We start from the raw sequence: 15,603 nt of genomic DNA, 5'->3' as shown, positions 1-15,603 counted from the left end.
GGGGTTCAGATTTTAGTTTTAATTTAAGCAAAGACGTAGAAGTAGACTTCTGAATTGTGTTGATAATTTATCCTAGTCCCGAGACGCGCATACTTCAAAGGAGTAGTATGACAAATGACATCCACAGAGTGGTCTATTTAAATTAAGATAATCTTCATATGATATTGTAAAAGTTTATCGGTTAGCCTACACCAATCAAATTAAATAAATAAATAAATAGGCCTAAATAAATATATCGATTTATATCAAACAGATCTGCTGGATATTGCTTTATAAAGCGGTAAAAGTTTTAAGTTTGGGTTGTCTTCAATTTTAATGCAGATTAACATTACTGGTACAGTACAAGCGGCTGAGCTTAGGACTCGTGTAGTCGGGCCAAAGCAATCTTTTGTTTATTTGTTTGATTGGTGTTTTACTCTATCCTCAAAAATATTTCACTTATACGACGGAGGCCAGCATTATGGTGGGAGGAAGCCGGGCAGTATCCGGAGGGAAAGACCATGTGCATGTTGCTGGAAGACCTTCCCATGAACGGACTGAGAGGAGGCCAGCATGAGATGGACTTGAACTCACAGCGCCGGCAGTGCTTTGAGGCTCGTGGGTCACTGCATTCAGATTCATCAAGATTTATAACGATTGTCTACAACCGTCAACAGATTATCTTAACAAATCGTAAATCTGGGTGTAAAGCCCATTCTCACATACACACGTCACATAATATTATAAGACAATACATAGGCTTACTAATAACCGTTTCGGGGCCTCCGTGGCTCAGTCGGTTAGCGCGCTAGCGCAGCGTAATGACCCAGGAGCCTCTCACCAATGCGGTCGCTGTGAGTTCAAGTCCAGCTCATGCTGGCTTCCTCTCCGGCCGTAAGTGGGAAGGTCTGTCAGCAACCTGCGGATGGTCGTGGTTTTCCCCCGGGGTCTGCCCGGTTTCCACCCACCATAATGCTGGCCGCCATCGTATAAGTGAAATATTCTTGAGTACGGCGTAAAACACCAATCAAAAAAAAAAAAAAAATAATAACCGTTTCTTTCTTAAAAAGCCTTTAAAAAATTCATTGTTGACTACTTCTTTATTAAAATATTCTTGATCATGGAAATTCGCACCATTAAGATCGTATCATACATTTTTCATTCACAAATGACAAGTGGTTTCATTTTTAGCATGGAATGACGGCATATATTACTTTAGTCTACACCACGACAAATGATTTCAGAGGAGCAAAGTTCTATAGTTCATAGATATGCCTATATATATATATATATATATATATATATATATATATATATATATATATTTCGACCTGATAATGTGTCTTGTGAGTATTCATCACGACGCTCTATTGGGGTTTTTCCACGGAAATCCTCTTTAAAAAACCCATACAGCAAGGGCCGTGACTCATCGGTTTCACGCCACTTGTCACAGTTAATATGGCGTCAAAGCAGTCCTGCACGTTTAATTTATCCACAGTTCATAGGCTGAAATTTTGACCTACCTAATGATTGGGAAAAAAAACAGAATCTGTATATATGTTTTTACATAAACTTCGTCGTCATAAAACCTGTAGCCCTCATATTCCGTTCAAGATTCCTCACCTTGCGACGGTAATGGCGGACTGTTGTACAGCGAGACAGTGCAGAGAGGACCCTTCGGTACGAGAAGTTTTAATCTGGACCATGCCAATAATGTTCATTTCTGAACTGGTGCCGCAAAAGGTCGTTTTAGGACTGACATGTAATATCACGAGTATAGCATAAGTACCTCATAATTATTTAAGGTATTTGTCTGCATGTTTGTGTACACATATAACATATATGTGTGTATCGTATATAGATTTGAAATTTGATCTCATGCGTCAGTGACGTGACCCCCGCGCATGTATATCAGGACTCAATAGAACATCGCTCTGTCTCTTTTTAGGCTTATGCATATACAGCATATAGCTTACAAGGGTAGTGATCACTTTTTGTGACAACATACGTCAACGGTCTATTCATGTGTTACCAAGGAAGCAAGGGGTTGCATTTTTCTTGGCAGATAGCGTTACCTTTCCATAGTCATTTTCGGACACACCTGCATAGAGGTACAGGTAGGCCACATACTGTATATCATACTCGTAGTAAAATGTATCACGCACATTTGATCCCTGTGGATATATAACCTGTATACATGTATCTGCAGGGACTAATCGTATTACGTATGTCGACGTACATTATTTTATGGGTTTATTTATTTGATCGGTGTTTTACGCCGTACTCAAGAATATTTCACTCATAGGACGGTGGCCAGCATAATGGTGGGAGGAAACCTATAAAGTGATTAATCGATCTTTTCGAGAAACTGGCATAGGGAATATGGAAGTGATCGAATTTGCCCACAGGGCATCCTTTTTTTAAAGAGACAGGGATAGATTTCATTAAGTGAGTTTTCGATATGATGCAGTATAAATCCAAGCAGATTTCTGGTGACTTAAAAAAATTATTTTAAATCATTTATTTTGAGCTAGGAACAACAATAACGTTCTCATTATAAAACATTTTGACCTGTAAAAGTCTATATTTATACATCTACATGCAACGTTTTCAACCACAAGAAACACCAATTTAACATTTGAGAAAAAATACGATTATATGCTGTGTGCGTTTCTAAGCTTGCCTTTATTTACACTGTACATTAAAAAATAATCTGTTGATTTTTAACAGAAAGTTCCTTGTCTGAGTGATACAAGAATGCATTCCTTTATATATTACAACATAATATTGTGTCGCATGTAGTAAGATAATATACTCTTAGTCTAATTAATATTTAGCTGAATATTAGAATATGTGCGATATATTTCATACACTCATAGAATTAATTTGTTAATTTTCACAGAAACTCAGTTTTAACAGTTTTAATATCATCTGAGTAATGCTGGTAAGCATTGTCTTATTATAGCACAATATTCTGTCATATATTCAACATAATATCTTGTCAGTCTAACAGAATCTTTACGTTGAATTAAGAGAATATATGAGTTATATTTAACAAAATAATCTGCCGGAATAACAGAATACATTCCAGCATCACTCAGACAACAGATTTTCTGTTAAAATTAGCAGATTAATTTTTTTAGTGTAAAATAAACCGTTGCCCTCGCTGAATAGGCTCTGCTGCAAAAAGACAATAGATTTTAGCATCACTCAGACAACAGACTCTCTATTGAATTTAACGGATTATTATTTGGTAGCTCAGCACTCTGTGCTGGGACACCTGTTGAAATCGTTTGGATTTTTATTAATTTTCCTCCGTTGTTTTTTTTGAAAGCTTTAAGAGCTGAAAAAAGAAAAGTTTGCACTGGATGTTGTTTAAATTTAGTGATTATAGAAGCAAGGTAACGAGGTCAATTTTTGCTATTTTTTGGTGAAATTTGGACACGTGACATGGCGGCCATCTTGGATTTTGATCAAAGCCTTAAAAATGTTCTTCTCAAGAACGAACGCATGGGTTCTTTTGAAACTTAATGTACTTGTAGAGTCATCCCATTTAGAACAGGTTTGAAAAAATCTTAGACATGCATTGAAAACTTTGGAAGCTCGCTTCTGGTCGAAATTATGACATAAAAAGTGTCTAAGTTTGATACTGCTTTCGTCTGTTCTGGTGTATTTGGCAATCTGCTTTCGGACCTTGCCTATTTTTGTAACTTTTAAGATATGGTCAAAAACTTTTTTCAGCCACGTATTTTCTTTGGCCGGTAACGCGAAAGATCTGAGACTTCCACCAAATTGTAACCCAAATAGAAATTGTAAGCCTGTGCATTTGACATAGGCCTTGGAGGTAACTGTGTATTACTATATACATTCAAACCTGTACCTACAGCCACCTGTAATCAGCGTCCATCTGCCGTAAGCGGCCACTCTCTGCCGCGACCAAACAATTTTCCATATTAAACGACCTGTAATATGCGGACACCTGTCCAACGCGTCCAGCGGACAATGTATTTTGCCACCAAATTCTTTATCAGCCTGTCCTGAGCGGCCGAGACTTTCAACAGTAATGATGATTATTGTAATGATAATATTGAACAGTCGGATTAGCTCCGACTACAATAGTTTTTGTAGTGATTAAAAGTTACAACCTGCCACTTTGTGATGACAAGTGAAGTTTGAACACTACTGGTCAATAGCAGTGAACTCTATTGTTCTTTAATCAGGCCTAGATGGTTATTGTCCGGACACCCCTGCACTGTGGCAGTGGATTAGCTCCATGCTGAGGTCCGCACTACGAATGCCATAAACAGCGGGCAGGCTCGGATATAATCGAATATAATCTGACCTCCTGTGGTTCCTCCAATGAATGGTTTCTTTGACAAATTATCTGGCTTGCTTGGGCATAATCTTTGCAGGCAAATGGTGCTGTGTTTTCATTTCGCGTGGCCAAAATATTGCCTGTACCGAACACATGGAGAAATTGATCTTCCTTCACTTGTACATGTTGTTGTTGTTGTTGTTGTTTCACCGGTAATGGCAAATAAGATTGAACATCTCAGCAGTCTGCCATTTACAGTCCAAAACTTTGTTACAATAGTCATTTATAGCTACATAGGCCAAAAACTAGCACATAGCTTTTTAGGGCTTGACAATGACGGGAATTATGTATAAGATTATTATGTAGGCCTAGGCCTACATGTGTAGATTTCCTGAAACTTAATTCAGTTGTGATTTGGCTTGGTCTTCACAACCTGTCTTATGTGGCCAGCTGTCATATGCGATCACTTTTTACGTGTCCCTTCACTGGCCGCATACAACAGGTTTGACTGTGTGTGCTGCAGGTAACCTGCCCCAGAGGTCCGCTGCCTGCCATTTAACCCGAGAAATGCACAACTCTCCCTCCTCTCCACAGCTATCACAGGACAATGTTCAATGTTTGCACCTAAAGCCAGCCCTGTTCGCAATGCATCATGGGTAATTCTCAACAATTCTGACGAAACTTCCCCTTACCCCACCGTGCTATCAGGAATGTAAGTCCAAAACCATGGCTTATAGCACCGCTTATTCCTTCTAACTATTTAAACAAAATTTCATATCTTTATAGCCTTCTTGCATTTCCTGTCACCTACATGCACCCTGTCCTCACCCGCTATGAAAACAGGACTGAGTCTAGGCAAACCAGATGGGAGACTAGAGTGAGATGATTGCAAATGTGTCTAGCAATCTGAAATGTACATACTACAATGTAGATACTTAACCAGGTGCTACGATCGTCAAGGCCTAGCGCATTGTATGTGATATTTCGTAGTGTGGGGTTCCAACCCAGTTGAATATTTTCATTTTTGTCATGCTTTTTCTCTTCAGTATTTTGGTAAATACTGTTACAATTTGCCCATGCAGATTGCATGTGTTGAATTTCTCATTGTCTATGTACTTCGGCAGTTGAATAAAGCTATTCGTTATGTATGTTAGCATCTGTTGGTAAACAGATGTTTTCCAACTCTTAATTTTTCAGATCGTGACAAATTAGTTTAGTGCATTACTTTTATAGTGTTTTCTTCTTTGACAATCAGTTGTGCCTTGATGCTTGGCCGTAGGTATCGCTGTAAGAAACGTAACAGCTTTAATTATTATTATTGTTATTATTATTATTATTATGGCAGAGTCATCTTATTCGAGGGTTCTCTCGAAAGACGATGAGCTCATTACCTAAATAACGTATATCTGAATAATCGTGGTAGCGATGTTGCGAATCGAAACTGAGCGTGATAGCAAGCATCGCTTTGTCACGTGCTCGTCAGCTTTTCAAATTATGCTTTTGTCGCTCGTCTTGTGACTGTACCACATGCGTGCACATAACTTTATAGCATGCTTTATCTAACTTCCTTGTATAGTTATATGACCTCTTTGTCTTTTTACCAGTTGTACTGAGTTAAAACTGAAGATGATGCGATGTGTATTTCCTCTCCAGAGCCTAGGCATATACATCAAGACACACAGTGGCTTGAACTGTTGATGGTATTTCGCAATATGCTCAATCGTGTATGTGAAAACCAGGGATGCATGGTAAAGTAATACCCCGACGCCGGATATACAGACATGCCCAAGCAATGACCCGAACACACTGTCTGCGACTTTAACGTCTTAAATACATGTAAGTCTATATTAGTACAGAAGGACTTAGACAATATGCATCGTATTTCATTTCTCTTCATCATTTATTACTTGCATGCTTTCGCTGATTTGACAATGTCCTCGAGGGTATATAGTTTACATGTAGGAATGCATCTGACTGCAAAACTCGCTTATGTAGGAATCGTTTGAATTCATGGATACCGGTAGTTCAATTGCATCATGCTTAACATACAAGCCAGATATCTCTAGTAATGCTGGCTGTAAGTCACTGACATTCAACCATTATCTTTGTATTTAGTTCTGGAAAACGATTACTGCTCGTATTGTAACATCTCTCTCTCTCTCTCTCTCTCTCTCTCTCTCTCTCTCTCTCTCTCTCTATATATATATATATATATATATATATATATATATATATATATATATATATATATATATATATATATATATATATATATATATATATATATATACAACTGTTCAAATTTATGGTTGCCAAACTGTTGTGCTATCTGTATCTTTTATTATTATTTTTTTTCATTTTGCTTAGTTTAACGGAAACACTTCCGTACAGAACTGGGGCGCAAGTACATAAGGCTGTCATTATTAAGAGGTAAATCCTTCGTCGCATATTATAAAAGCTCGGCGATGACCGAAGACGAGAACTTGGTACGTCACACGAAGATACGTCACAGCGAGATAGTCATCAATAAGGAGGCCTCAGATAATCCCAGCTCACGAGGTGAACCTGATTACGTGTCTCGTATCACAGACACACCATTGGTTTCTGTATAATGTTAGCAATCCGCCTTAAAATACTTACACAAGCATAGCACTAAAATAGGTTTATATAAGTTTTCGTTTTTCATAGTTGACATCTGCATGTTCTTTCCCATGTCACAACGAACGAATTGACAAATTTACAGGTTTAACATAGCTGATGTGAGAAATTAGTCTTGCCGATGATTGCATCATTTACCTATACATATAAACTGTATAGGTTTCAAACTAGCACATAGCCTACTTTTTGATCTAGAAATGACCGAGTCGGATGCGAGGTGAGGACGTTCTCTCGGTTTCGACAATTGCATCATATACCTGTACAGGTCAACTATCAAACTAGCACATAGCCTACATTTTCTAAATGGGAATTTTCTGTTGAAAATAAATAACTGGTTCTATTTGGAAAGCTGCCAGACCTACAGTGGTTACAATGAATGTACAGACCTACAATATATTTTTTATAGCGTCTAAACTAAAAGTTTTATTTGTTTCCTCCGAACCGGAACACACGACCTCAGACATGTATGTCGTTTGGATACAAATACAAGCTGACGAAGCGTTTCAGCAGTCCCATATCAGTCTGGTATCAGTAGCCTCGGGCATTGTTCAAGGTTATATATAGGTATTATTTCTATCGGTTGTTTGGTAGGTATAGAAAGCCACGTCTCTTGTTTCATAATTTTTGTTTACTATATGCACGTAATAGTTCGCTAATGGAAAAATTTTGCACGAGCAGCTTGCGTCTTAACATTAACGCCACGCCTATACACATCTCTGACATGAAAAGGTTTAGTCGATTAAAAGTGTGAGGGAAGTTAAAATACGATGTTCAAGGTTTTAAATGTTAACCAATGGTAATAGTTATTACAATTTATCATCAACCACAGACACTCAGTTTTGGAGGCATAATTGAATGGTCTATAGTGTTTGTCATCTCCCCCACAAAATGAAATTTATCGTACCATGATATGATTAAAAGATACATAAAAAACGTACTCTGAAAAGAGTATGATTTAAAGGAACATATGGGAAATATATGCCAAACAAACTACATTTTTTATTTTATTTTTGAGGCATGTTTTGTTTAGTTCGTTATAACCTCTCCTTACTTTATGCATATTTTCCGTCAATAGTTGGAAATATTCGGAATATTCATACCTTGTAACGGAAGACCAGTTTGGGCCCTGATTTGGGCTCTCCCCCCCCCCCCCCCACTACCGAAAAAGTTGTTTTGACGTCATCACGGCAGCAATATTAAGCTTGTGAACTGACCACTGGGGCCTTACGAAAATTAAATTAAAGCCATTTTTACACCCCAAGAAGAAAGCTGACAATTTTTTGGTACTTTTATTTGTTAAGCCACAGCATATACTACATATTAAGAAATAAAAACCAAATGTTTCATATATCCTTCAACAAAATTACTCCTATGCTATGGACATGTGTGTTAACTAAAATACAACACAACTGTCCCAGACATACACGTCATTTTCATTCAAGTTTCGTGCCAGGCAGAAAAACAAGGTCGAGCCGGAGTGAGCTGAATTCAACCTGAAGAGTTGAAACGGTCAGCATGAACTTCGACCGGTAAAGATACTGTACTTTTATTGAAACGTACGCGTAAAGAAGAGGTATAACTATTGTAGACACTTTATTGTTTGATAGATTTATGCTTTAAACCCATACCCATCCGTCATGTTACACCATCGCCATTATTGGCTGATGGCTATTTTGGAGACAGTTGATTCAAACCTGTTACATGTACATCCATTCCTTTGTAAATGTCCTGAATAATCCTTCTAGCCAGGTTTTATCACATATAAACTATAATATGCACGAATCCTATTTATTTTAGCTGGCCTTCGGCAGTTTTTTTCTGGCTCATTCAGGTCATACCAGTTACATTTTATGACAAGCTTGTACAAACAATACCTTTCAAACCATTTCAATTTCGTGACAGCTTTACGTAAAAATACAACTTTCGTTTTTCGACACTGACGTAGTTTTTCAAGGTCGTTAGGCCTTTGGCTCCGAATAGCCATACTTTTCTCACGATTTTGGTCAACTTTTTCAAGGTCACTCTGGTAATTCATGATCACTTATATTTTGCTACAGACAAGCACCATATCTGTCGAGCTTTATTAACACGCAGTTCCCATAAATATTATACCGTGATGCGATGTGCATCTAGTCAGAGGGAAGAACCCTATTGTTCTTCACTGACTTAGTTTGATCCCGTGTCACCGTTAACTTGTAAACAGTTTATCTCTTGAACGTTTACAGAGAGTTTACCAAACCATGCAAGAAAAAATCAGTTTATTTTCAGTGACCTTGACGAATTTCTCACGGTCACTGGGACTATTTAAGTTATAGAATATATACTTGTGAAAACTTTGCATGAAAGATCCATCAAACATAATCCACCTGCATTTTTCAGTGACCTTGACACATTGATCTTTTATTGGATATTTTTCCGAAATTTTCAGGACGAAGACTTCGCCAATTCCTAGGCATATATTCACACAGTAAGGTTTATATTTGTGTAGACGTGTAATGTTTACGACATATTTTTATCGGCTTTATAAACATGCTTCGCAGATGTGCGCACTTTATATCTGAAGTAATATACCAATATGGGTATATGTCGTGACGTAAATTACACGTCCGGTTAATTTAGATTGCCAAGGAATTTTTTACTTCTGTGATGTTTTAGTGGTAAAAAGAGCTATTGCAATATGCAGTGTTGCGATTAGAGTTGGATAAACTTCTTGTGACGTCAGAGCTACTAACATCTGGTAGTATGGTCCTTAAAAAAACACCGTAGAATTAAAATGATCGAGCGCCTTTATCTTTTTTCGCAAAAATCTAAAGAATAAAGAAAGTATATTTATGCATGATCTTAAGTAGTTTATTCAGCGACGCCTACTTCGATTTCTATAGGTCTTTTCCTTTAATTCGTAAAGAGTGATTTAACATTGGTATAGTTTATTTGACAGAACAAGACTGTGAGAAGGAAGAACGCAGAGAATCACCGGCAACTGTAATCAATGTGTACACTTACAATCTGAATAACTGTCGAAACGTCAGCTTCTACGGCTCACGACAGCATGTTGACACCGCAGTTAAAAGGGAAGGTGGCACAAATGGTTCATCGTACACAGAGCCCCCAAGCCGATTTTGTATGGCAAACGAGATAAAACGTACGGAAGACAGTTATTAGCAAACGTCTAAACCAAGTAACCACAATATTTCACGTTAGACTGCACATCTGAGGACGATTTCGATTAAACGTGTCATTCTGACTTCAACTGTAAGCAACAGCGTCTCTTGACAAGTTGTGTGACTATAGCGCACAATGTATTACATTACATATTAACTTGCGTGCCAGCGCGGCGCCATAACCAAAAAGCCTCTCACCAATGCGGTCAACCTGAGTTCAAGCACAGTTCATGCAGGCTTCCTCTCCGGCCCTACGTGGGACGGCCTTCAGCAACCTGCGGATGGTTGATGGTTTTCCCCCACCCAATCGCCCCCCCCCCCCCTCCGGCCTGCCCGGTTTCCTCCCGCCTTAATTCTGGCCGCCGTCGTATAAGTGAAATATTCTTGAGTATGGCGTAAAACACCAATCCAAAAAAAAAAAAACTTCATTGTATATTATTCCGTTCAAACGAGAATACTTTCTTGCAGGCGCGAGTTTTGTGATTGTCACATCTAGATCAAATTGACCTTTCAGTTTGTCACTTGATATTATCTATAAGCGATTGTCCAAAATGTAATCTTTGTCTTACAGATGAAGAGTATGAGATTGAAATGAGTCAACGAAACTGTCGTGACATGGAGATAGACGGGGATATCGCACAATTTGCTCAATCCCAAAATGTAGTCGACAGTAAGTAATAAAAACGAATATGCAACAATGTTTTGCGCAAGTACAGATTAACAGTTTCATTGCTCTATGATATACATGAATAAACAAAGCGTCATAATAATTCTTTCTTGCTATCACTTCAAGTATCCTTATCTAGATACTTTTATAAGAGAATAACCTAGTCCATTTCTAGAAGAAGCTACAGGATTTCCAATTAAAGTTTTTCTGACGCGACTAATGTGAAGAACTGTATGTTCCTTATCCAGACAGAATTCTGGGGAAAAAATATATGTTTTCAGGAAAAACCCAGCCTTTGCCAGGGACCGGGAACCCCTTTATTCCAACGAGGGCGTTCTTTGACGCACAGAAACATCTGCAAGACAGACATGTGGTTTTCCTCATAGGGGGTCCTGGAGAAGGTAAAACGATGATCCTCCAAAATCTAAGTCGGACTATGGAAAAGAATGGCTATACCACGGTCAGTGTTGGTCACCCTGAAGATATAGTATCTTCGCGCGATATGGGTAGTAGGATCTTATTCGTCTGCGATGACATATTTGGGAGGGTTTATCCTTCACGCGATAAGATAAAGGCATGGGCAGAATCATTGCTTCCGGATTTGTCTATCTGCAACCCGAGCTGCGATGTCAAAATTGCCATCTCTTGCTGCAGTCGAATATGGAAACAATATCAAGCAGATTTTGGCCACGTCAGTTTGTTTCAAAATCCCGTCTGTGTGTCTTCTTCAAAGTTGACGGGTAAGGAAAAAGTTGAAATGATCCAAGCGCATTTTGTCGAATCTGGAACAGTTGTTGACTCAAACAATATAAGTCTGATAACGTCAGTAACCGATGCTGTTGCCTTCCCGTACTGTTGCCGAATGGTGGCGACGGAATATTTTGGCAACAAAAGTGGCCATTACATAAATAACTTTGCTGATGTATTCAGAAATCCGGCAAATATCTTGTGTCCTGCATTAAAACGCCTGGAAGGTCAGAGTAAGGTTGCATACTTCACAATGATATTGCTGGCATTCAGTGATGGGACCTTGAGCAATTCAGAACTAATTAACTTGCTTCAAAAGGAGAAAACATTGACACTGTTTAGAGCCTTATTTGCGGAAGATATCGATGGATATCTTCCCCATTTTCCTCAAAACGTTGCAAGGTTCATATGTTCCGAAAGTTTTCATTTTCTTAAATTTGTTGAAGACGAAGAAGGCGAATGGTTGTTTTCTATCCCAGACCACATCGTGTTGAACACAATCATCCAAAAACTGGCTGGAACAAATATTAACGAGATCGTGGAATATGCCCCACCTGACTTTATCGTCGAGAAATGTCGTCTGAAAACATGTTCACCATGCGAGACGATGGACGATGGCTGTATATGGCTGGACCCTGATGCTTACACAGCCTTCGCCAGTGTCGTAACGGAGGAAGTTATACGTGGCAATGCTCCGCATGTCTTCTCAAACCCAGCAGTAGAGGACACTGCTTTCCAGACGTTTTGGATAAATTACCTAAAACAACTTTCCATCGAAAAGCAGGTTTCCTTCGCGAACTCGCATTTTCTTCGCTATTTCGTATCTCAGCTAAAGGAGAAGGAATTCATGCAATACGTCATGGAAAGATCATCAGCCCGCCCTGCGGAAGGCTACGATTTCATGCTAGTTTTATACAGGGCTGCGATTGGAGGACAATTCATTATGTTGAGCAAAATGAAAAAGGGAAAGCTCAATGTCATGGGTGAAAACTCTCAGTCAGCGTGCAGCTTTGTTTCATTGCTCGGGAAACCGGAAGCACTAGCAACCCTTCTCCGGTTTGGGTGTAATCCGAACATCTTGGACATAGCTTCCAAGAAATCACCGCTTCATCACGCGGTAGAGAGAGGTCATGGTAAGTTAGTGGAAATTCTTATTGATTTCGGGGCTGATGTGAATATCGCAGACAAGGACAACGTGCGCCCACTTCACCTTGCTGCATGCCGAGGTTCTGTGGAGATTGCTGAGGCGCTGATCAACGCCCAAGCAGTGGTAGATGTCAGGGACCGCTGGGGAACCACTCCGTTACACCACGCTGCGGAACAAGGCCAAGAGGACGTAACTCGACTTTTGGTCGAGTATGGCGCAAGTATCCGCCTGCAAGATGCCAATCATCAAACTGCGCTGCATTTCGCTGCAAAAAGTGGGAATCCCGCTGTTTTTTCGCTCCTCCAGCTTCGAGGAGGGGACATCCAGCAGAAAGATGTTTGGGGCAAGGCTGCTATGGATTACGCGAAGAAAAACGAGCGTTGATGTTCCGCAAAGATTACCAAGGCGCTGATTTTTTCGCGAAGATTATCATGTCATGTCACTGTACACGAACAGCGGACATGCGTCAGCTGGTGGCGGAGACTACGAACAGTGGAGGGATACCCTCTGGAATCAACGAGATTGACTCATACGAAAAGCCTACACGAAACGCCTACATGAAAAATGGCAAATCTGAAAAAGAAGTCTGAAATTCAAACTGCATATACCATACATACTGATATTTGCCATATCAGTAGTGTATTTCCCGCATATCCTTCGTAGCGAGAATTAAATTTCATTTTCATTGCAAAGAACCATTTATTCTCGCAGAATCACATTTGTCTCGTGCTATCTGATGTCCTTTCTGTCACCCTAGAGGCGGAGCCGAGTTAGTGTTAAATTCGTTTAATGCACTATCGCCAATCAAAGGTTCAGAACGTTGATTTAAATGAATTTATGTTTGTTGTTTTCTAGCTGCACGTAAAATTGTGTACATTTAAAAGAATTAAGATGCCTTAACGCATTGTATTTTTGACAACTTTGCATAATAGCTTATGGAATGAATGAATGAATGATTATGGCTTTACGCCACATCGGCAATATTTCAGCCATATCGTGGCGAGAACATGTTTAAAACCAGGAATCAGTATATGGTTTTCAAGACTGAAGTATGAACATACAAAACAAATGAAAAATAACAGACATGTTTAAAACTAGGTAAAACAATCAAAGCTCTTTAAAAACTTGAAAACCACAAATATGTATATATGAACTAGAAATATCTATGAAATAAAATGAAATTATATCTTATGATATAATCCAATATGTTTTAAGTAATTAATGACAGTATCGCCAGCGACACTGTCAAATAAATCAAATATAGAGCTGACTGTGTAGAATCTTTGCCTAATATGAGCAAAGTCCACACAGTCAACGAGAAAATGTTTCATGCCGTACTGGGCATTACAACCAACACACTCAGGAGCACTGCTCCCATCTAGGATAAAATTGTGTGTTAGACGAGAATGCCCAATACGGCACCTTGTTAGAACTACTTGGTCCCTACGAGACCTATTAAGAGTATAAGAATTATTGCCAATGACAGGATGAATAGCATGCAGTTTGTTGTGGATCTGCAAATCCCATTCATCCTGCCAAAGGCGACGAATATATTTAAGAATATGATATCTAAAATCAGTGTAACAAATTTTCATCTTCGATATGGGTTTATTAAGGGCAGCTTTCGCCTCCCTGTCCACGACTGTGTTTCCATGGATACCAATGTGACTTGGTATCCAACAGAATACAATATTTTTACCTCTTTTAATTAGATTTTTATGTACGGCTAATATGTCAAGAATGGAAGGATTTTTAAATTTATTATTCTGAATTGCCAAAAGGCAAGAGAGCGAGTCCGTGCAGATCACTGCCCTCTGGGCATGCCCAGCAGAAACATATGACAAAGCCAGAAGTATAGCTCTGGCCTCTGCAGAAAAGATTGAAGATGAGGATGGAAGACGAAGAGAAGTGACCCGCTGTTCTAAGACAGCCGCAGCCGCAACCTTCTCCCCATCCTTCGACCCGTCAGTATATATAAATTTATAATCTGGATAATTAGCCTTTATCTCAGAAAAACTTTGCTGAATTATTAGAGGATTCGTATTTCTTTTGTTATGTTTACGTAGATCAAATATCAATTTAGGTTGTGGGAGAAGCCAAGGAGGGGACTCCGGAAAAGAAACCGGAGCTATATTCTCAAGCTCGATGCCAGCTCCCACAACGTGGTCCCGAACACGAAGACCGAACGAAGGGATCTTTTTAGGACATTTGTTATATTTGTCTACATGCAACGGATTGAAAACACAGTCGTAGGCAGGGTTTGTTGGGTGTGCTTTAAGCTTTGTAGTATATTGAAGGCATAGTTTTATACGTCTGAGATGTAAAGAAGGCTCATTAGCTTCGACGTATAAACTTTCTACTGGTGAGGTTCTAAATGCACCAAGGCTGAGCCTCAAACCTTGGTGATGAACAGGATCCAACATTTTAATATACGACTTCCTAGCGGAACCGTAAATGATGGATCCATAGTCCAATTTAGACCTCACCAGAGAACGATATAAATTAAGTAAAACTGATCGGTCAGCACCCCAATCGGTGCTAGACACGACCTTAATTATATCGAGAGCCTTTGTACATTTAGCTTTAAGCATTTTTATATGAGGTATAAAGGATAATTTTTTATCAAATATAACCCCTAAAAATTTATTTTCCCCAACAATCTTCACTGGTTCTCCACAAAATTTAAGCTCAGGGTCAAGATGAAGTTTCCGTTTATTACAGAAATGCATACCGACGGTTTTAGATGTAGAAAATCTAAAACCGTTGGCAACTGCCCATTTCTCAATCTTGTTGAGACAAAGCTGCAGTTGCCGCTCGATGTTATTCATATTTTTAGCACGGTAGCATATCAGGAAATCATCTACGTATAAAGAACCCTCAGTGCCAGATGTCAACGTTTTAGCTAAACTATTAATTTTTATGCTGAACA

The 15,603-nt window shown here is 39.0% G+C and overlaps 1 protein-coding gene across 4 annotated transcripts; it reads left to right on the top strand.

Annotated features, from left to right (window-relative positions):
- Positions 1 to 1,982: 1,982 nt before the first annotated feature.
- On the top strand, positions 1,983 to 13,609 carry LOC135471236 (uncharacterized). 4 transcript variants are annotated; one of them, XM_064750364.1, is made up of 7 exons: positions 1,983 to 2,090; positions 4,889 to 5,006; positions 5,948 to 6,130; positions 6,662 to 6,853; positions 9,891 to 10,094; positions 10,685 to 10,783; positions 11,062 to 13,609. In XM_064750364.1, exons 4-7 carry the CDS (start codon positions 6,760 to 6,762, stop codon positions 13,056 to 13,058), a joined length of 2,394 nt encoding a protein of 797 aa, XP_064606434.1. In that variant the 5' UTR covers positions 1,983 to 2,090; positions 4,889 to 5,006; positions 5,948 to 6,130; positions 6,662 to 6,759; the 3' UTR covers positions 13,059 to 13,609. The 4 variants fall into 4 exon arrangements, with proteins under 4 accessions (XP_064606434.1, XP_064606436.1, XP_064606433.1 ...); XM_064750366.1 differs by lacking the exon at positions 1,983 to 2,090 and having other exon boundaries at positions 4,787 to 5,006; XM_064750363.1 differs by lacking the exons at positions 1,983 to 2,090; positions 4,889 to 5,006 and having other exon boundaries at positions 5,821 to 6,130.
- The last annotated feature ends 1,994 nt before the right edge of the window (positions 13,610 to 15,603 follow it).

The sequence above is a fragment of the Liolophura sinensis genome, chromosome 7 (assembly GCF_032854445.1).
Source record: "Liolophura sinensis isolate JHLJ2023 chromosome 7, CUHK_Ljap_v2, whole genome shotgun sequence".
In the NCBI taxonomy this organism is placed as follows: domain Eukaryota; kingdom Metazoa; phylum Mollusca; class Polyplacophora; order Chitonida; family Chitonidae; genus Liolophura; species Liolophura sinensis.
Note: the sequence above shows the minus strand (reverse complement) of the source record. Positions and strands in the feature narration are given on the sequence as shown.

Excerpts from the sequence above, each read along its gene's own strand:
- LOC135471236 (XM_064750364.1), top strand. The coding sequence starts at position 6,760 with ATGACCGAAGACGAGAACTTGGTACGTCACACGAAGATACGTCACAGC. Across the intron at positions 6,854-9,890 it reads AGATAATCCCAGCTCACGAG|AACAAGACTGTGAGAAGGAA; the intron begins GTGAACCTGATT and ends TTTATTTGACAG. Across the intron at positions 10,095-10,684 it reads TATGGCAAACGAGATAAAAC|ATGAAGAGTATGAGATTGAA; the intron begins GTACGGAAGACA and ends TTTGTCTTACAG.